A 21,752-nucleotide genomic window follows, 5' to 3' on the forward strand; every position below is an offset into this window, starting at 1 on the left:
AATGAGATATGGACTATCGCTGTTACTCAAGGAATCCATATCTTCTTCCTCCTCTGTCTTCTTCCTGCATTCTCAGAATGAACAAAAAAGTGCATTGGACTGGATGTGAAGGTTCCGCTGCATTAACATATTGTTCTCTTTCTGTCCCAGTTGGCCTTTACGTGCTCTTTTTGCAGTACCACTTAGGTTGCTCGGAAAATTCATCATAGCTTACATTAGCCAAAAGCAGAAACAGTACCGTAAAGGGCAGGTGTACACAGGAGTCATTCAGACTTTTTCAAAAGATGTGCATCATGCAGCACTCCTCATTTCCTGTCCTTCTGGCTTGCTTACCTATTATTTGATGTCCATTTGTCTTGCACATTACTCTTTCAATCTCTCGTTCTCTTTCAGGGCTCTGGGGTGCGGAGCAGTGATGGAGGCAGCACAGCTAACTGTTCCTCAGACAAACAGAGTAACGAGGGCAAACTCATTAAAGGTAAGATTGGGACACACGCCTCAACAGAACTGCCCTCCAGAGCCAGACCACCAGTCTGGCTCAAATTACCAAAAAACTCCTCCTGCCCAGCCGCAGTTAGGCTCTCCCTCTTTCTGTTAATTGGGGTTGTTGTCCTGAATATTCCCAAATTTAATACTGCTACTCGGAGAGCGGAGTGTCATTGCGAGGTTGTCACTGTGTTAACACTCATTCTGGTGAGATATGAGCCAGGCTGTAATGATCCTGTCTTTGGTCCTAATGGCCATCAGTGCTGGGCCCATTTTCAGCCCAGCGAGGAAGGTTAATGGCCATGCCTAAATGAGACAGATTTAGCAATAATACTGTACCTCTGTGTCTCGCTTCCCAGCGTCCTTTGCGCCCATCTGTTTTGCAATAAAGTCCAAAGAGAACGACATGCTGCCTCTGGAGAAGAACCGGGTGCGGCTAGACGACGACTCCGACGAGGATAGGGAAAAAGAGGAGGAGCAGGAGGGGGCGGAGCAGGTCATGCCGGGAATGGAGGTGCAGAGAGAGGTTCCGCCTCCCCCACAGCCTGAGGAGAAGAAGCCCACGCTATCTCTGGAGGAGCTGGAGGCTAAGCAAGGTAGAGCATGCCCCTCTCACACATGCGCTCGTTGGTGGGTAACCTCAAACTGATACTGAGGTAACATCATGTAGAAGAAAATGTGAAATGTTACACTTTCCACTTTGAATCGATTGTTCTATAAAAGCGCTCGGCCTAACACTTGCGCGGTACCTTAGCTGGCTTCTAGCTAAGGTCTTGGTGAATACCAGCCAGTGCGCCTTCATTCAGGTGCCAGTTACTGCCTTTCATATTTCCACCGTGCACATAGAATACAAAAAAGTCAACCCAGGAGTTACATAATCATCTCCTCATTTATTTAATCACACCTTATTGAGGAACTACAAGGCTATTCTCAGCAAACTGCTATGAAGCGCTGTGTAGGCTGAAAGGGACAAGAAGCAATTTGTTGAACGTTATGAAAATCACTGAGTGATGAATTACTTTGCTAAAGAATTATCTAGAATTAGCCGCAGTTGCAGCTTTTTGCGACTAAAAGTAGGTGCTTGCAAGCATATTGTCATACAAAACCAGGTCATTGATGGAAAAAGCATGTGAACTAAGATAATAATGTATTTTTAAAAAATAAATAAAAACAGTAATTGGAGTCAGGTGTTCCAGGCTCTTCAGATTTCGGTTTGACCTGCTCTTCCATAAAAAAATACCAAATTTTGTTCTGTGCTGCTCAACAGAACATATTTCTGCTCAAGCCCCTAATCAAACAAGAAAAGCTGTAGAGACTAGAAAGGGTTACAAAAGGATTTTAACTGACTTGGAAGAAATTCACCACTGTTGAAATTCTCCTTAGGAGTGGGCGTCCTACAAGGATCAGTGCAAGGGCATACTGAAGTAAGCGTAAACAAGTGATAAAGAGCCTTAGGGTCACAGCTAAGGATCTGCAGGCATCTCTTACGCTTGATCATGAGTCTGCTTTAAGAAAAACACGGAATGAAAGTGGTGTTCAGGGGAGAATACCACAGAGGAAACTACTGCCCTCCAAAAGAAAGAAAAAACATTCAAATACATTTTGATAAAATTTAGATAAAAAAACATGAATCACTCATCACTCTGCAAAAACATTTACTTAAATATGTTACACTTTAGGCAACTTTTAACAGTTGAAAATTGAAATATTCTAAAAGTGATGCAAGTGCAGCAGAATACAATCATTAAATTGAAATGAATAGAATTTACTACACATTTTTTGTCTTTGTTGTTTATTCGCTTGATCTTACAGTGAAAATATGACAGAGCTTTTCATGAGGTTTAGATGAGGGGACTTCGGTTGTCCTGCAAAAGCCTGAGTATGTGGTCAGTGAACTATTTATTCTGAGGTATGCTTCAGATCATTGGCCTGCTATAACTTACAGCACAACTCAATCTTTGCTTTTTTTGGTGAAATCGTTAGTTCTATGCATCAATCCTTGATTCCATGTATCCTGATAAGATGGGGTTTTTGGAATTAAAATAGCGTGGCAACATGACTGATCCACCACCGTACTTCACATTGGGATTAGGTTATTTTCTACATGACCTTGACACTTTTACAAGTCCAGCACTGTGGTTTGTTGCCAAAAGGCTCATTTGTCTCATCTGACCACAGTACCCACTTCCAATCAGAGCCCTGGGCAGTTAGCGCCAGGTGCTTACGCGTGTTGTTTTGACAATACCAATATTGTGGCAACTGTTCCAGATAGTTTATTGAGATTGAGGTGGCTTTTTTTTTTAGTCGTAGTTTTGGAGACTTGGTGCCTCCAGGATGCAATCAGCACCTATTACTCAACATTATAACAAAGACAATTTAATAAATAATTATAATAAATAACTAGATTACAATTTTGTTAAAGTTTTGCCTCCTTCTTTTTGTGTGGGGGGAAATGCACTTGTGTCCACTTGCAGGGTCCCACAGCTCCAGTAGTTTGAAATTGACCTTTTGTCGTGTAGATTGGTTTCAAACCTGAAACTACCTTTCTTTTATACTCACTGCCTGATTCATTAAATGCAGCAACCTTTTGTCTCACTTCATTTGTGCATCCCGCATGTTGATTGATGACCAGTGGTGTTTGGTCTGCGACATTTCGCATTTATACCTTGGAGAGACAAGAATTTCCAGGGGGCCAAATAATTAATATGCTTTTGTGGATTTCATATAATGAGGTATTTGTTATTCGTCTTAAGTCACTGAAATGTTCTAGTGCTTTCAGTTTTTCTTTGTAAGATCAAACTGATAAATAACACAGGAACACTTTTTTTTTGCAGTCTTTCTTGCTCATATTTACCAGGGTGCTACTAATACTGGAGGGCACTGTAAACTAATTAATTCTGTTTTAAACACAAATAATTGGAGGTAGGGTTATTCTGCATCTTTGTGTCTGTTTAAAAATAGAACAGTGACTTTATTTGCATTATTTCAAAGTGCATTTGTTATTTATTTCTTTTTTTCCTGCAGGTGCATAAAATGGGCCTATTAGGTAAACCCTGATGGCCATAGCAGAATAAAGAATTCTGAGCCTATTGTCACTGTGGCCAAATGTTTGTGGACACCTGCTCATTAAGTGTTTCTTCCAAAATCAAGTAAAAACGAGTTTGTCCCCCTCTGCTGAAGTAACTGTCTCTACTTTTTGGACAAGGCTTTATGCTAAATGTTGGAGGATTTGATTGCATTCAGCAGCAGGAGGGTTAGGGTTAGGGTTAACTCATCCCAATAGTATTGGTTGGTGCTCCATCACACTAGAGAATGCAGTTTTACTTCTTCACAGTGCAATGTTGGGGGGCTTTGTACCCCTCTGTTCTACACTTGGCTTTGGACATTGTGACCTTAGACTTGTGCGACTGCTTCAGACCATCAGACCGTGTGTGTGTGTGTGAGAGAAAATGCCAGCTGCCCTTTAAGCTGTGTAAATATTTTATGATGAATGGACCAGAAGAAATAGTCCGGAATGACTTGGAATAAAATGTTCGTAAAAAGCCTGTACTGTAACAGAATCCCCTTAATCAGCCAAGTATGTGGAAAATAACCATGGTAAACAGAGCTGTTTTTGTTTGGTTGGTTGGTTGTTTTTTCACCCCTCCCCCTTACTTTATCTTTTCGTCTGGTAATTTTGTGACTGCCTCTAACACTAAAGTGGACGCAGGACCAAGCGCAGTGATGACACGAGGATGATAACACAGTTCAGTAAATGTTCTGATTGTGTTGTGATATTTTTTTAAATTTGGCCACAAAACTGTAAATAATCTAGTACGAAAGATTCAAGTTGCCAGTGACACACAAACTTGACTGTCTAATAGTTTGTGACCGCTTAGCTTAGTCTTCTGCTTTGCTTCACAGTTAGTAGCCATCTCAAAATGACTACTAGAATAATACAATAAAATAAGTTTCTAGTATTATTATTGTCATCTCTCTGTATTATCTCTGTATCGCTAAGAATGTGTCCACATCAACAAACAGACCTACTAGGTACTATTACCACTACTGCTACTACTACTAATGATAATAATAGTAGCAACACTTTCTGGTTGATAAGTTTGAGGCTTATGATTTGAAACTGAATATGTATCGAATAAAAGGACATAATAGTGCAGTTCTGTATTTGTAATCTTTAATTTGATCATGAAGCTGTGATTTATCTAATAAGAAAAAACAGTACACTGCCATGGTATTTGTGTCTTCTTATCTTAATCTGATTGAGCTGAGATTACAATGTTTTTTTCCCAGCATTTGAAGCCATTTCTTGATGTCTGAAGCCTGACACTGTGGCCTCAGGATGTCTTAAAAACTACACTGCACCGTGGGTGACTTTTTGTAGGCATGATTTCTGCCTTGATATAACTTAGCGCTTTCAACCAGTGTAGCCCAAAAGTCACGTTTCTACAGTAATTTCATCTGTGTTAGCTACTTTAAATGTGATGTAAATGTAGGTTATCAACTAACGTGTAAAAGTCGTTATGTTCATGTGTGGTGATACTAGTATCTTGCTATGGTTTTCATTAAATAAAGAAATGAGCAGTGCAGTTTTCAAATCGCAAGAGCTGCAGTTTTTATTGTAGCCCACAGTACCTGCAGCAACGTTACCTCCACAAATTTCAGGTGAGGTTATTTAGCCTAATAATGTGGAGCTTATGAACTTCATGTAGATGAGTTGGACCAATCATTAACACCCAATCACCCATGATCTGTGAACATGGCAATATAGTCAGAATTTTCGGGCAGTCTGATGCACTACATTCAGTGTTCAGGCCTGATCCTTTATTTTTATATAAAACATTCAATATTTAAATTACAGTCGCAATATTAGTCAATTAGTAAAAATTACAATTAGATATTTTCCTTGACTCGTTCAGTCCTAGTTTTTACCACAGGGCTGTTTTTACGGTAACTCTGAAGTGCTAATAACAATCACATGAACTAAAGAAGCATCAGCACATCTCAGTGTACAGTTTATTAATTATTCTTCAGTGAAGAGGTCAACCTGCTCACCGTCATGTCATAGTGACTGTAAATGCATTAAGTTATATGCATTAGAAGAGTGAGCTGTGTGATCTAGCTAAATGCCATCCTCACCAGCGGCGCTAACTGTCCTCTTTAATCGAGTGGGAGTTTGTTGTGGGGTTCACGTGAGAGAAGGACACCTCTCAGTCAAACACATGCATGCGCGCTGCATCCCTGGAGAATGAGCCTTGCTTCCAGCTCATCCTTTACCACAGTTCAGTCTGGGGACAAAAGCCCACATGAGCTCTGATATGCTACACTTTTAATGCCTAGCATGCAGATCCTGTTATTTTCCATAATGAATTAGGCGTTTTAAAGTTGATCTTATCTGACTAATTCTATAACCCACCGGCGCAGAGCGTGCCATCCGTTCCAGACTCCAAAATGTTCCATCATGCAGTTTAGACTGGATCAGTCTGACAGCGACTGCAGCAAAAGATCCGTTAAGCAGCGGAACGTTGGGCTTATTAGCATAATAAGACCAGCGCCACGGAGGGGCCGAAAGTAGCTTGGAGAAAGTGAAACAAATGGCACTGCAGTAAGGCAGCCCTCAGTCAGTGGCACATTGGGTTAGACTGCAGGGCTATTGATTGGCCTGGAGCTGCCTAATCTGTATCGATGGACTGTAAAAGGATCACAGTCGCATGCTGTGATTACCAATGCCCGGATTCAGCTACCAATCCCCCCCTGCTCTTGTATCTTCTTTCTGGGGTTTTGCACTGTTTACCAAACACAGAGCATGCTGGGGGCGGACTAGGAGTCTGTAATTTAGGCTTATCTGCCTTTTTTTTAACTTTACAAAGACATTTAATTTCATTAATTGGAGTTTTTGAACCCCAAAAAAAACTAAAATCAGTAACTTTTTAATGTTTCAATAATGTACGCAGCATGTAATTATGCAGTCTCTTCAAGACTCAGTTATATTTTTCATTTCATAATGTAAGACCAAATTACATTTCTTTTTTAAAATTACACTTTTGTTGGGCTGCCGGCACAAGAGAATTAAACATATTTCTCTCAGAGAATATTAGCTGATTAGCTGATGCTGGTGATCATGTCTCAGATGATTAACATTGTGGTGCGGTTTTAGATTTTTATTTTTTTTAATCCTGCATTAAAATCTAGACAGTATTGGCTGCGCTGCTGAGCCTGTGGCACTGTACTGTCACATGAAGACAGATGCGGTGGTATGAAATTTGCATAGAATCCTGCCATAAGCCTTATTTCCAGGACAGAGATGGTCACAAGTCGCTTTATTTCCAAGTTGAGTCTAAAGTGTTTCGAGTCTTTAGTAGAGAATTTTACTGTCGTCTTGTTATTAAGCTGCATGCATTGCATTGTACCAAAGTTAACCCCATTGAAAACCTGCCAGGTTCAACACTGCTTCAAATAATGAGCCTTACATTATAGAAAAACCTTCAGTTTGAATGACAAAACCGAAGCGCTACACTCAGAAAAGGCAGTGCTGTAGTAGCACATAAGCTAGTTAGCTAGCACAATAGCTAGTTGAAGTTGTAGTAGGTTTTAACATTTAGGTTTGCAAATAAAAGTTGTCATTCATTTACCACATTAAGGTTCTGCTTCAATCAGTTCTGCTGAAATTTCATGAGTCAGAAGTCTCTGATTTAAGTCAGTCAATATGCGACTCAAGTGCATCTCGAGTCCAGAAGTGACTGTAAATAGTCTTTTGGCAAATCACCACTGAACTTGCTATGTGAATCTATAGAATATCGAAGTGATTTTCTGGCAACATGATAAGCCACTCCCCTGAGATGGGACACAAGTGTTGTGTGGTCTGGCTCCTTCCAAAAAACCTCTTTTAGCTCTGCAGCAGGATCTAACCCTAGGCAGCTCTGCTGCTGCTCTAATTCAGTTCATTTATCAAAAATAGTGGTTACAGTGCAGATTATTGCACATTTTGCTGGCTGTGACTTTGTTATGACTTTGCATTTGGTTCTGTCTGACTGAACAGAGGAGTAAATGTCCCTCTCCTATCTCAGCTTATGTTCAGAGTCAAAGCCCCAACTACATCACACACTTTGAGGCTTTAAACCCAGCTGGCCGAGCAGCGCGCAAAGAGCGAAAATAGTACCTTTTAACATTGGTACCATTTTTTACCTGGAGTGTGTGAATTGCTGGTACAAGCCCTTTCCATTAGCAAAGAAAGTGTTGTTTTGGAATGAACAAAGACATTTATAAGAGAATGCCATGCAGAGCTGCGCCCTACAGAAAAGTCGCATTATGAAACAAGACAAAAAGTCATGCACTTTACAGTCTTTTACAGCTGTATGCAAAAGTTTGGATACCTTAGGCCAAATGACATGTTTTGTTGATTTTTGAAAAGAAACAGTCTGGTAAGAGAAGCAAAGCAAAACCCCCCATGTGAAAGTGAAAATAGGTCATCTTTTATAGCATGACAGTAATTCAAAGCACGCTTCAAAACCATTGATCAATACTTCAAGAAAAGCAAGCTGAAGCTTTTGGAATGGCCATCATAATGACACTTAAACATCATCGAAAGTCTGTAGGTACATCTTAAACGTGTTGCAGAGAAGATAGCTCAAGAATATTGCAGAACTAGAAGAAACAAGAATAGAAGGAATGATGTTTGGTTACAAAATGAATGTGAGGTGCTGGAGTGGATATATCTGCAAACCGTAACGGATTGCAGACTAATCGAGAAGTGCAGAAATTAATAACATGCATGCAGAATGTAATTTAGACAGCCAATCAGCAGTGTAGATTTTGGGACGAGCGTGCTTATTGGCTCACGGATGCTGATAAAACAATAAAATAGGCAAAGAATGCATCCAAACTTTTGCATACAACTCTATTTACTTGTTTGTTTAACCTTTAGTAGTACCTGCAGTTGAAATATGTTGTTCTCAATTGATATTTGCTCTATGTACACAGGGGTTTCATGCAGTACCTGACCATTATAATTCATTTCATGCAGCGCTGTAGAAAGCAGCACAGTATTTGTTGTAGTCTGTCAGAGAGGAGATGAATCTTAGAGGAGTTGAAAGGAAGAGTTCTGGTTCAGGAACTGGCTAGGTAGAGTATCAGACACTGTGTAGGACACTTTGTTTTCAGGAAATCTTTGAAAGTCAGCAAGGCTGAGCATACACCAGAGGACATTCAGTATCCTTGCAAGGGAGAGCATCTCATGCTTTTTAACTCTCTTTCTGTTTTAGTAGGGCACTTGCAACACAATTTAGGAAGGACGGGTGATCTCGAGGGACTGCCTATTTTGGGATTCTTTCACAGTTCTCAGTTATTGCATGCGTTAAAGGGGCTATTGTGTTTTATTTTGTGTTTTATTTTCCTCTCTGGGATTATGTACTACAGACCGTAATAATAAATTATTATATGACTTTTTCTTTACTCCTTTCTACGAAACAAGCTGTTACTGTGCCATTAGGACTGATACGTTAATGACCTCTTCTGATTGACTGCTCTGTTTTGTGTCTAATTCAAAAAGTAGTCCAGGCCAAACCGCTCCTTGTAATTTCAGCATGAATAGGCGGAGCTGAACTGTTGTAGGCCGAATAGGTGGGTATACGTACACGACTGTTTTTGTGATGACAAGACACAGGAAAAAAACAAAAACTGTGCATTTAAAATGGGCTTAATTGCTGTATATGAGTCACAAGAATTGGGGAGTTTTATGTTAAATCCTGAAACTAAAAAGCCTTCGTGCTACTTTAAATTTTATTTCAAAATAAAAAGTGAAGGGAAGGGATGCACGTCTGACAGTGTTCATTCATTTGTATTCATTGGTATTGAAAACAGTAGGTGCTGCAGTGTGAGCAGCCTTCAGAAAGAGCTGGAGGTGGGATTGAGTGCTTGTGAGCTAGAAGGACTTACTTCCTATGAAAGGATAAAGTATGTACATGAGAAAAAATGCAGGTGCACTTTCCCTTGAGTCTGTTTTCTCCAGTGGCTGCTGGAAGTTTCATAAGAAAAAGTGCATCATCACCATGCAGCCAAAGGTCAATGTGGAGCACCCACTACCGCCAAGACTGTAGACTCTAGATAAAATCTAACCAATAATCCAGACTATGAGCACAAAAGTCTGCTCAGGTCTCTTTATATAAATGTTGGTGAAAAGGGTGCACTAAAAGCAGTCTTGAAAATTTGAGCCAAGCTTAGCTAAATTTTCTTTGGTGTGGCTTAGCCTAATGTAGTACCATATGTTGTACTATAGAAATTAGGGATGTATGATGTATCGGTGGCAGATATATTGTTTGCTGATCAATTATAAAACTTTGTATCATTGGTTCAACATTACAGTTACGGCCAATGATTGTAACTGATAGTTTTGTGTTCTCTTTTTAGCCTGTGCACACACTAAAGCGTGTGTAGAAGCATGTGTAGTCATCAGTGGTGGGAATTTCCCTTTTCTAGACTCCACAACCGCTCCCTATAACAACCGCCGACGACCACCTTTTATGACGAATTCTTCAAAAAGGCTGAAACATACAGTATTTCAGGTGTACAGTCCTGTACAAAAATTTGGGCAGCTCTGGTCAGATAACACGTTTTATTGATCTTCTAAGTAAAAATAAGTTAGCACATCAATACAGAAGGCACATGTATGCACAATAAATGCAGAACAATTACTTTTTATTTGCTGAATTTAACATATTAAGGAAAAATAAAACACACAATGTGGCATGTGCAAAAGTTATGGCACTTAATATTTCATGTTCTATTTTTTCTGCTATGTTAAACTCAGCAAATAAACAGAAGTTGTACTCTAACATTGGCAGGAAATGCCATATTTAAGTTGCTTTCTTATAGAGAATGTGTTAATTTTACTTATTTTCACTTAGAAAATCAACAAAGCATGTAACTTGACTGGTTAATTCTATAAGCTGCTTATTTCAGATATTATTTTTCAGTATAGTCAGATATAAAGTTTCAGTATATTTCAGCAAATATATGGAGGTTTAATATGTAAATATTTGTACATTTCTGGCAAAATGAGTCACTGGGGACACTCAGCTTCATTTTGAATGTTGTTCTGCAGAAGGACTATTATATTTTTATTAAGATATATCGTTTTTATATTTTTCCACTAACTTCACTCTTTTACAATACAAAATGATGTTAGAAGTCTTAGCTGTAAAGGTTTCTATTGTGCAGCCTTGGCTACATGGGTATAACTTTTTTGTTATTATTATTGTTAATGTTTGATTTTGTTTTGATAAATGGCATCATGTCAGGTTCATCATTGGTAATGATGATTTTTTTATTGTTATCTAACTTTGTTGGTTGTTGTAGTGAGTCCAATCCATATTCCTGTTCTTTATATTTAGATAAGAGGTTTACTTACTGATGCAAAATATCTACATAAAATAATGTAAAACATTAAAAAATGAATTAAATTTAAATAAATAATTTAAATTACTGGTTTATGGTATCAGTGTTGGCCCTAATAAGGTGTTACTGATTATTGTATTGGCCCAGAAATTCCCTATCAGTCCATCTCAAGCAGAAGTAGTGTCCCATTCTCAGCTCCTGTGTTGGAGATCGTGCTTGTTTATGTTTTTTGTCGTCTAGATTTCTCATATGAAACGAAGGTGAGGGTGCTTCAGAGAAACAGAGAGACCGAGGGAGGTGCAGTGCTGGTGGCTGTACTCCTGTGTGTATTGTAGACTTAACTGCTGAGAGGTTTTAGCGGTGCTGATGTTGAATGAGCCCATTGCTTTAATTGAATGAATCAGGGCCATTTAGTGAAGTGCATATGTGTGCTCTCTTCATTAGCTTATTTGACCAGGGACCATATGTGTTTGATCATGGGCCAAGCTGTGACTCTTGATTTGTTAAGGAAATCAGTATCACCCTAAGAACTGTTCCTTCTTGTTTGTGGACGGCTTCATTAAGGCGAGTGCATAGCTATGTTAGCTATGCATAAGTAAGCATTCAGTTCAGTTTTAAGCTGGACAGCCAGCTTACAGTTCAATTTGTTTTACATTACTGAGTTCATGATTTCATATTTTTCCAAATGTTTGAACAAAATGGAATGAAGAATAATGTTGAGTCTATCGTATCATAGAGACTAGAGCTGGGAATGTGTTGACTGCAGCCTTTGGTGTTCCCACTTTACAGTTGCGCTCCTGAAGAGGCACTCTGGCCAAAATGAAAAACATGACCGTGGCTATGACCATCTATGACATGCCTCTTCCATTAGAACCACAGTAGTACTGAGAGTGAGATTTTCTAGTTTAAAGACAAAAAGACCAAAAAAAAAAGAAAGAAAAACCCATGTGATCATGCTTCTTGAAGATGTGAGGAGCGACATGTTCTTTGGGGCGAAGGCACAAGGCCAAGCCAACATTACTGCTTGGGTCATGTCTGTTAGGTAGCCTGTACTTTAGTGCATGTTTAATTTTTGTGGAGAGGATTCCCAGGACTTGTATGCTGTATTTGGACAATGCATGTTGGGTATTGTAGTTAGAGAACATTGATGGATTGAAAATGCAAAAACTGATGATGCTGAGAGATGCAGTGCTGCACTACAGAATAGTGTTTAAGTGCTGGAGTCCGGTCTTGCTCTTCAGAGCAAATTAATGGTCTCGACTTTGTCTCGCTCTCAACGTCATTTTGACTCATGCTTTTCTCTGTATCTGGTTAAGGAGGACTCAGACATTGTTTTCGGGACCAGTCAAGTGCACTGCCTCAATTTGAGATGACTGTATTATTTGTTTGTCGATGTTTATTAGCTCCAAAATTCAAACATACCCAGAGGGCAGATCGGAGTGCTTTTATTGCTGCTTTCATTTAATAATAAAAATGAGTGTATGCTGTTGACTTTAGGTTCTGATTCTGAATGTTTTAGAGAAGAAGAGGCAGAAAATAATCTCAGAATCACTTACTTCCAAAAGTTACAATGCAAAGTTGCATACTAATGATAAAAGATATTTTATTTTGTTATATTGTACGTTAACATTTTTTTATTAATATATAGCATGTATAATTCATTCTTATGAATCTAAGATGAACTACAAACAAATATCCGTTTATTCCACCGTTTTCTTTTTATTCTTATATTCTGAAAAAGTCTGTCATGAGTTAGCATGACAGATTTTATTCAATAATATAACAGCATTTTATTACTGTAATCAGTAAGTGTCATGACAGCTTATGTTACGTGTTATTTTTTGCTGAACGTGCTCTATTTAGCAGTCATGACCTTCAAGGTTATAACGTCATGACAAACAATGGTAACATAAAACTTTTATTACTGGACAAAATCTGTTATTACAACTCTGCAGCATATACCATTACAGTTTTATGTGGCAGGGTTCAAGTAACGTATTATAGAAAGACTTTTTTTTTTTTTAAATAGTTTTTCCTAGAGCCAAGCATCCAACTCAAGAGCTATTCATGAACCTTTATTTTTAAGACTGAATTAGCATAATTAATACAATGTAGATGATTATCGCAACAATTTGCACATTTTTGCATAGTGATATGTCATCATGCTGCATCATTACTCTCTTGGTAACCAGTTATGGCTACTATAGACTTGATTTTGTTTCAAAGCCATTTAGTTTTTTCCTTTAAGAACAGTTGTGCAGACATTGTAGTGCTGAATGGGGCGTGTCTGAACACGTCTTTTTTCCTTTATATCCTTTTTCTCATTTTCTTCTGTTTCTCCGCTCTGTTTCCTTTCTCCCAACTCCTCTCCTCCTTCTTGCCCTTTTCCTCGTCGAGTGCGAGTGAGCACTGAGCCTGTTCTCTCACCCGTAGTATTCACACAGTGTTTCATATGATGCTGCGTGGCAGGGGGCCTATTTTTAGTAAGAAGGATAGGGACCGTGTTCTCCTTTGCTTGCGTAATGTAGTGACTTATTTTCTCTTGACGTGCACTTCCGTCGAACAAACTGCAGAAACACATGAGCTCTCTGCCCACTCATGCTTAGCTAAGCTGAGCCATTGTCAAATTCAAGTTCCACCTAGAGCCCATCTTTGCTTAGCTAGATGGCTTTTACAGGCCCAGTCAGGAAGCGCCGCAGCTGCCATGCCAGCTTTAGTACTGCAGCGGCCGAGGCTTTTAAATATCAACACCCGCTGTGCGTTTTCCATGCTAATAAACTCCGAGCAGGTCACCAACCGGCCATTGCACTCTTTCTGCAGTTCCTGGTTGAGAGGTTATTAAAAAGAAATGAAACCTCAAACTTTGTCATTTTCTTTTTTCATCATTGCAGCATTGCTGTACTTTCTATTCGTTTTGAGTTTTTGAAGAGTTGGATGTTTTTAAGGCTGTTATACCTCAGCCTGGGCAACCGTTCAGCACCATAAGCAACTTAATGAAGCCCAAACAAACTAAAAAGCTGCTGCCACTAGAAAACATATAGCCCTCAGCACTAACAGGAGCTGCTGCTGAATTGTGCCAGAGTTAATGCTATAAATGGGTCAATTTTATTGTTTCAAAGCATAATGGACAGTAATATGTTCTTTAGCATAGGCTTTGACTTTAACTGCAACTGTTTAAAATAAAACGTCTGGAGTTTTATTTTAACCACTTGCAGTTGTTTTAAACCGACTGCATGGCTGGACAAATATAACCAAGTGTAATCACTGATATGTCGAAATATAGCCACAAATTCCAGGCAAGACAACATCACCAGATTGTATAGAACCACCCCTGTGGAATTAGCCCTCCTTTTGAAGGACACAGTCCAATTTTGAAGGACATTGCTGGCAAGGCAAAGAGCATGACTGAAAAATAAGTTTGGATTTCAAGGGATTTTTATGTGCCAGATGCCTCCCAGTTCCACAGTTGTTTAGTCCAAACGAGAGATGTAAATGATAAAACGAATAGCCATTAACCAACAAATAAACAGTTGTTCGACCAATGCTGTTGGTTAAAACAACCTTAAAGGTAAAAAAACCTCAAAAGCTAGTGAGGTACACTGAACCAAAGCTAGCCCCAGTCATGGTGTGTTCGTGTTAACGTGGACGAGTAATGAGTGAAAAATAACTGTGTAACTTCAAGATATAGAATTTTCAAGCAGCACGTTATGTATTCCTTTTTTTTTTTTGATATATAGTCATCAACAGTTTCCCTTCAGTTTAAATAAAAACTGAAACTGACACTACCGATCAGTACCGCTTTCAAAGATCTATACACAGAAACTTTTGTACTGTCTTGGCTCATTAAGACAGAATTCAGTGTGCACTCATAAGTGTGCAAAATAATCACATATTTTACATCGAATTTAAATATGGCTCAGCCAATCAGATTTCAGAATTGTTTGATAATTGATGTTTTGATGGGTTGCATCCTTGATTTTAGGCTTGATGATTATTCGCTGTTTAATGATGGTCTAAAGTATTAGCAAAAATTTGCATCCCTAGCCTGACCACAACAGTGTGCGTAGGCCATTTCAGTCTTTTGGTAAACATTTGAAAACAGCCTTAAACAAAACACAACCACAACACAGCTGAGGACTATTCAACATGGAAACCAGCTGAAAACAAACAAAAAAAAACACTGATTTTTCTTTTTTTTTCTCTTTTTTTTTTCTTTTTTTTATTCCGTTGTCTCAATCAAGAGTTCGCATGCTGTCCCCCGTGTCTGTGTGGGTTTCCTCTGGGTGCTCCAGGTTTGCTTCCACAGTCTGAAGATATGCAGTCGGGACCAATTGGACATGCTAAATTGCCCCTAGGTGTGAATATGTGTGTGAATGTGTATGGCTGTCTGTCTGCCCTGTGATGGACTAGCAACCTGTCCTGGGTGGTTCCTGCCTTCCGCCCAATGACCGCTGGAATAGGCTCTAGATAAGCGGTTTAGTTAGAGTGTGTGTGTGTGTGTGTGTGTGTGTGTGTGTGTGTGTGTGTGTGCACCAATCAAATGAATACTTCACAGTTTGGAAAAAACAGATTCAATTTTGTCCTTTAATGTCCAGTATTTATATTGAAATTTTATTATTTTTTTATTTAGTTTATATAGACTGGGCTTTCTGCTGACGAGGGATAGAATATTTTGGAACACCAACAAAACGTTTTTTTTTGTTGATTTGGTTCTTGACAAAGAAGTTTTGAAACTTTAAAAAAAGCACTTCTTACTTTTATAGTTTTGGACCGTGCGTGTCTAACCCTACTGCCTGTTTCCCCCTGCAGCCAAGCAGAAGCTGGAGGACCGCTTGGCGGCAGCTGCGAGGGAGAAGCTGGCTCAGGCTTCCAAAGAGTCGAAGGAGAAGCAGCTCCAGGCCGAGCGCAAGAGGAAAGCAGCCCTGTTCCTGCAGACCCTGCGTGGCCCTGAGGCTGAGATCAAACGAGCCGATGAGCCCTCTGCTCCCACTGAGGTGAGTGTGGTTGCGTGCCCTGCCCTAACCCCTTGCTCCTGTATAACACTGTTTTGTTTCAGTTGCGTTCAGCTACGTCCCTCCGCGTACATATGTGTAAAAAATGTACGAGCACTTCACTCACATTTCCAAGTGCTGAATATTTCATTCAGTGGATTTTCTGAGAACTTGGCTGTTCTGCATAGTGTTTAGTTGTTAGCGTTTGGCCTATTATTTTATTGATTGTTGTGCCAGACAAGCCTTTTAAAGGCTTAATCACGTTTTCACATAGACTCTGAGGATTATGTGGTTACATCCTCTGTAAAAGAACTGTTTAAAATTATATTATCGATCTGGGGAAAAAAAATAATCATTACTGTAATACAGTACTCATCATGCATTGTTATATTCTTTTTTTTGTATTCGTCCCCCGAGCAGGTGATTGCACTTCCCTTTTCGACAGTGCAGTTGAGATGTGTAAAAGCATTGTGCATAGTGTATCCCCTCTGTGCTGCTGAGGCCCTTTTATGAACTTAACAGAGAAGCGGGCGGTATGTGATTTAGCTTTTCTGACAGCAGTGGAGTCTCTGAGGCTGCGTATGAGTGAGTATGTGTATGTTTGTGTCTCAGTTTACCACCCGGCAAGATCTCTGCTGGAGGCTAAACAAGAAATGTTAAAAATAAGAAAGGCTCCAAACCAAAAAAAAAAAATCTAAACAAAATGAAGATTCAGATTTACTTAGAGCTTCAGTTTCACATCTTGAAGAAGCCGGGATATTAAAGGATTGCTTCAGCGACACATTTTTCCAATTACATCAGATGTAATTGATCAGTAGAGACATGTTTGGTGCCAAATTTTGTTTCCTTGGTTTTAAACTGGAGCCATGAGGATACCACTACTAACAAACACTAGAAGTCATTATAAACTATGTCCAGGTTTTCAGTAAGGGTGAGCAGACTTGTCTCTGAGGCTGCGTAAGAGCGAGTATGTGTATGTTTGTGTGTGATTTAATAGCCGATGTGTTTTAGGACACAGTATGACTAGGGATGGATACTGCTTATCGATACAGATACGTAGCGATACACTTATTGAAACTACTTTTCGTAATTTTGTGCGAAAAACATGAACATGACTTGAAAAGATGTGAAAAGGCTGTGGTCATCTCCCTCCTATTAAAAATATCAACAACCATAAGCAGTACAAAACTGGTTACCCCTTGTTGTCAGAACAGCTTACACTAAGTTGAAACGATTTATGCTATGCTAGCTACCAAATTTTAATTCAGTACAGACTCAGCTCTGAAAATATCCTAACAATAATTATTATTATTTTAATGCTGAAAACATTTTCTGATGAGGACAGTTAGACTATCAAACTATCCTACCTGTGTTTACATGAGGCTGAAGTTGGCTTCCAGTCCGCCAGCTTCTGGTTCGAATTTTCCCGTTCCACCTTAAATGGTGCAGCAGTTACATTCTGACATCTCAGGCATTATAATAATAGCTGCTGTAAATTTAGACAAGAAGGCGTGTAGGAAGCTGACTTCAGCTTTGCAGTTTTAATGCTGGTAGCACTTTTGATTAGGTCATTTAAGCAAAATGTCCTACCTTGAGTTTTATGTAGGGAACTACCTAAAAACATGCACGATAATAGGACATTTCGACAAGGTAGCACAATTCATCACAACACCAGGATCACTGAGGACATAGGTGCAGCTGCCGCTTTGCTAAAGCAAATATGTTGCACTGCTTCAGGTTTATAGAATGTTGTATTCATGTTTCATGAGGTTGCTGGTGTTACCCCCTTTACAAGCAGCTACGGCTTTACATATATTGCATTTTGCTGCATTATCATTAAATTTAGTGAAGTGAGCTCACGCTTTTGAGCGTCCCGCCCTTTCAGCCAGCAGAATGACACTCAGCATCCGAAATGGTTAAGGTAGTCGGAGGCATGTGAATGCTTTCATCTCACAGAGCCAAGCGACCCTCCCTCTGATCCGAACGAGCACTAACCATTTGAAAATGTCTGCTGTGTAGAATGAATAAACGTTACATAAATGCAAATAGCAGTACTGTTTGTCCAGAAGCTTATAGATATTTCAGCACTGACCAGTCAGGAACCGATCCAATTAAGTATCGGTTTTTGATACTCCTCCCTAAGTGTGACTTACTGTGGACTCTATTGACCGAAACTTCACCGTGTAGCTGATCACTGCAGGCAGTCATTATAGGCAACAGGGGTGTTGTGTTGAATTCCTACTTGATCACCACGTTATAGAGGCACAAAGGCACTGCATCTAAATTTTGGGCATTTTTATAGCTCCCAATAAGTCATGCTGCTGTGTCCTAAACCTCATTGACAAATCTGTGCGAACTATAAACAGAAATTCTACTGATTTTTCAAACTTTCGGCATTTTTCAAACTATCTGAAAGTTATTGCATGAAATGGTTATGAGTATGCTTCCTAATGTTTGAGACATTGTTCTGCAGTAGTTTTGAAGTAAGATTTTGGCCTGAATCATATATTTTTTAAAACACATTCATGGTGGAGAGGTACATGAAGGTCACCGAAAGGCAAAACAGTCTGCAAAGAAAACTTTTTTTTTTTTTCCAGATTTACCACCATTTTACCATTATCTCCATTACATAAACTTAGACACAGGCAGGTTCGCTGGTGGTTTTGAATCATAAATAAAATGGTCTCTTCTTGTCCACACCACAGTAAAGAAACAGTAAGTTTCTCTACAATGATGCATTTCACATCAAACTGTTCTCTATGACTTTTAACCATCAAATTAGAACCATAGGATTCCCATTTAATAAAGCCCTGGATGCAGATTGACAGAAGTTTTAGGAATGTATTTGCAGAGAAGCTTTGAGTCACTGTTACTTTCTAGTGTTGGCCTTAGCCTTGTAGCTCCAGCGGTAAACTAAAGAAGCAAAACCTGGATGCCAAGCATGTCTCGGCTGATGGACTACATCTGGGGTAAGTGGAAAATTCTGTACATTTGATTTTTCTCCGATCCGTTCCTTCAAGAACTCGCAGACATGTTACCAGAATTTCTAACTGCTCTTGTGGCCAGCTCAGGGACTCTGAATATGTGTTTTTTAGTGTGAGTGGAAGTTTCTGCTGAGTCTGGTGGGATTGAGATGGTGGTTGGTGCTGGTACTCTATCTTTAATGGCGACAGCATCCGTGTGCAGCTCAGATTTCCCCTGGCAGTGTCTACAGGCTCATAACACTGCTCTTCTTCCAGCTGGAAGTTTGCAGCATTGTGTCCAGGGATGCCTACATGTGAGAGAAGAGAAGAAAAGTAGAGCAGTGAAAGTACTCATGTTGCTCCCCTCCAAAGGCACCCAGTTCTCTGCTGTATTAACATGCTCAACGGAGCGGCAAATCAGCAGCTGCAGCTGGTCATTGCAGCCCAGCATCCTCGGGGCCTTTACCTGAGTCACACACACTTCACACCCACGAGCTTGACCCCGCTCCTCTTACACTTGCATCATCTTTAGCTTTCACCACCCATTTCATTGCCTTCACACCCTCAAACACAACCTGCGACCCACTTTTCAGCACATGCTGTGTCTGTTCCCTCACTCTTTGCTCTGACGCACAAATGCTTGTATTGTCGATGTTCAGAAGTTGCTTCACATGAGTCCGAGTCGAGTCTCGAGTAGGCATGTGCTTGAGTGCTCGAGTACTTTGTTAACCATTTGAGATGCCTGTATTCAAATACTGGAATCACTGTTCAGATACTTGTTCCTTTCCAGCACAAGAAGGAGAAGAAAATGTACAGACTAACAATTTTCACAGGACTGTAAAATGTTATGATTTTGCTCATAATTGTGAGAATATTAGGCACATCCCTATTCCTGGTTTGAGTCTGAAGTCTCAAGTCTTTAAGAGATTTTATTTTGTCTTGTTATTAGCTGCAGGAATTGTGTTGTACAAAAGTAAACCCCACTAAAAACCTGTCAGGTTCTGCAGGGCTTCAAATAAGTCTTTATAGAAAAAACCTTCAGTCTGAACCATACAAAAGAAGTGCTTCATGCAGTCAATCCTGTGTTTAAAGGACAAAGCAAAACAACTTGGTTTGTGGTAGGTAGACCTGCACAAGTCATTATTAAATAACAAAATCACAATTTGAAGGAGAGCAGTATTCAAGTCATAAGTTGCAATATTAATTATACCTGGCATTATTCAATACGGTCTCCACAGGTTTTAAGAGGGGAAGTTCAACCTAATAATGCAGAGCCCTTGAGCTGGCAGTCTAATACACGTCTTTCAGCGTCCCCATCTAGACCCGTCCTGAAAAAAATGGATATGCTGATGTTTGTGAGGGGGGAAAAAGTTTAATTTATAGAAACTAACCATATTTAAATTACAGTTGCAGTGCTGGTCAGAAAAATTGCAACTAGATTTTTTTTTCTCCAAATCATTCAGCCGTAGTGGGTTAGTCTGTAGTTTGTATAGCAAGTATGCAAGCTACGTTTTTAGTAAGGTTTAAAGGAAGCACCACTTTTACTACAGTTAGCACAAGTTTTTTTAGGTTGAAAGGCTCGTTTTTTGAAATCCTATTGAACCTGAAGGCCACTGCACAATGAACTCTGAGAATAAACAGTACAAAAAGGCAAAATATTCAGAACCAATTTTTTGCACTTTATTGTGAGGAATATGCGTCGTTTTTTGGAGCTTCAACAAAAAAAGGGCAGAATGTTTTTAAGAGTGAAGATATTCTTTGCTCCTGACAAGAAGGGCAAATGGTGCCAAGCTGTTTTCTATTTTGCTCCTCAGCAAGTACTTTTAAGCACTTTTGCATATAGCTCAGATGTCCAGAGCCCAGTTTGAGCTGCTTTTGTACATGTTAATACCATAAGGAACAAAGCAGCAGACCAAGTAATTCTTTTGACATTTATCAAAAAAGTTCAGGTTGCTGGGACACAACTGTCCTACAAAAATGACCTCTCTCCTTCAAAAAGCAGGACTGATTCTGCATGGTGCTACATAACCTGGCGATAATGTATTGCCTGGAATCTGGATCTACATTTCACCATGCTGTGATTACATTTTTGTCCTGTATGAAAAACAAAAACATATCTTCTCAGTCTCTCCGTATTGTTTTTCCAGCCATGCAGTTTGTTTGCTTATGGGATTACCATCAGATATAAACCAGTCCCGTCTAACTTCACTCATTGCACTCACTCATCTGAGTGAGTGAGTGCGGTCCTGGCTGGCACTGACAGCACTGCGGGTGAGTGAGCTGTGTCAGTGTCAACCACTGCAGTCTCCTAAAGGCCTGATTTATGCCACCTTATTTGCCTGCCTGTAAATATGGATGTCTGGTGCTTTTATCTGCTAAGTGGATTGCGCTGCGCATGTTGTGTCGCTTCAAGGCTTCTCCACGTCTCCAATGTAAATCTTCTCCTTAGAGCGATCAGTCTTCCTTTAAGGCTCCCTCACGACTACTGCATCTCTTTTCCCATCTCTCACTCTCCCTCCATCTCCTCCCTCTGAGTCAGTGGCAGTAATGATTCCAGCTTTTCAAGTCTGCCACTGCTGCTGGTTTGCCCTCATTAGAAGAATCTCAGCTTTCTCCACACTGTCTCCGTTCCCAAGGTGCTCAGATCAGAGATGCAGGTGGTAGGGACAAGACACACACAAAGTGTGTACTAGAGCTTCTAGAGTGGCTTTGAATGCTTCACCACCCTGACCACTCGCTAGGGGTGTACGTTTTCATGTTTGAGACGGTTTCTGATTCTGAGGTTATGTGTTAAATGTCTTGATTGTTCAGAGCGGCAATAAAATATTGATTTGGCTTTTGGCTAAGTTTGGCTAAGTTTTTAATGCCTGCAGCAAGAGCCTTCTATCAAAATCAGCCCCCAAAACTGCTACAATAAGAATTT

The 21,752-nt window shown here is 39.7% G+C and overlaps 1 protein-coding gene across 1 annotated transcript in view; it reads left to right on the top strand.

Annotated features, from left to right (window-relative positions):
• LOC118820121 (splicing factor SWAP) overlaps positions 1-21,752 on the top strand; it is a 131,310-nt gene that overhangs the window by 56,484 nt on the left and 53,074 nt on the right. Inside the window, exons 11-13 of the mRNA XM_036588260.1 lie at positions 394-478; positions 846-1,082; positions 15,685-15,869. Of these exons, the coding sequence (XP_036444153.1) occupies positions 394-478; positions 846-1,082; positions 15,685-15,869 (507 nt within the window). The remainder of the gene's footprint in view (positions 1-393; positions 479-845; positions 1,083-15,684; positions 15,870-21,752) is intronic.

Source organism: Colossoma macropomum, unplaced genomic scaffold, assembly GCF_904425465.1.
Source record: "Colossoma macropomum unplaced genomic scaffold, Colossoma_macropomum, whole genome shotgun sequence".
NCBI classification, from domain to species: Eukaryota; Metazoa; Chordata; class Actinopteri; order Characiformes; family Serrasalmidae; genus Colossoma; species Colossoma macropomum.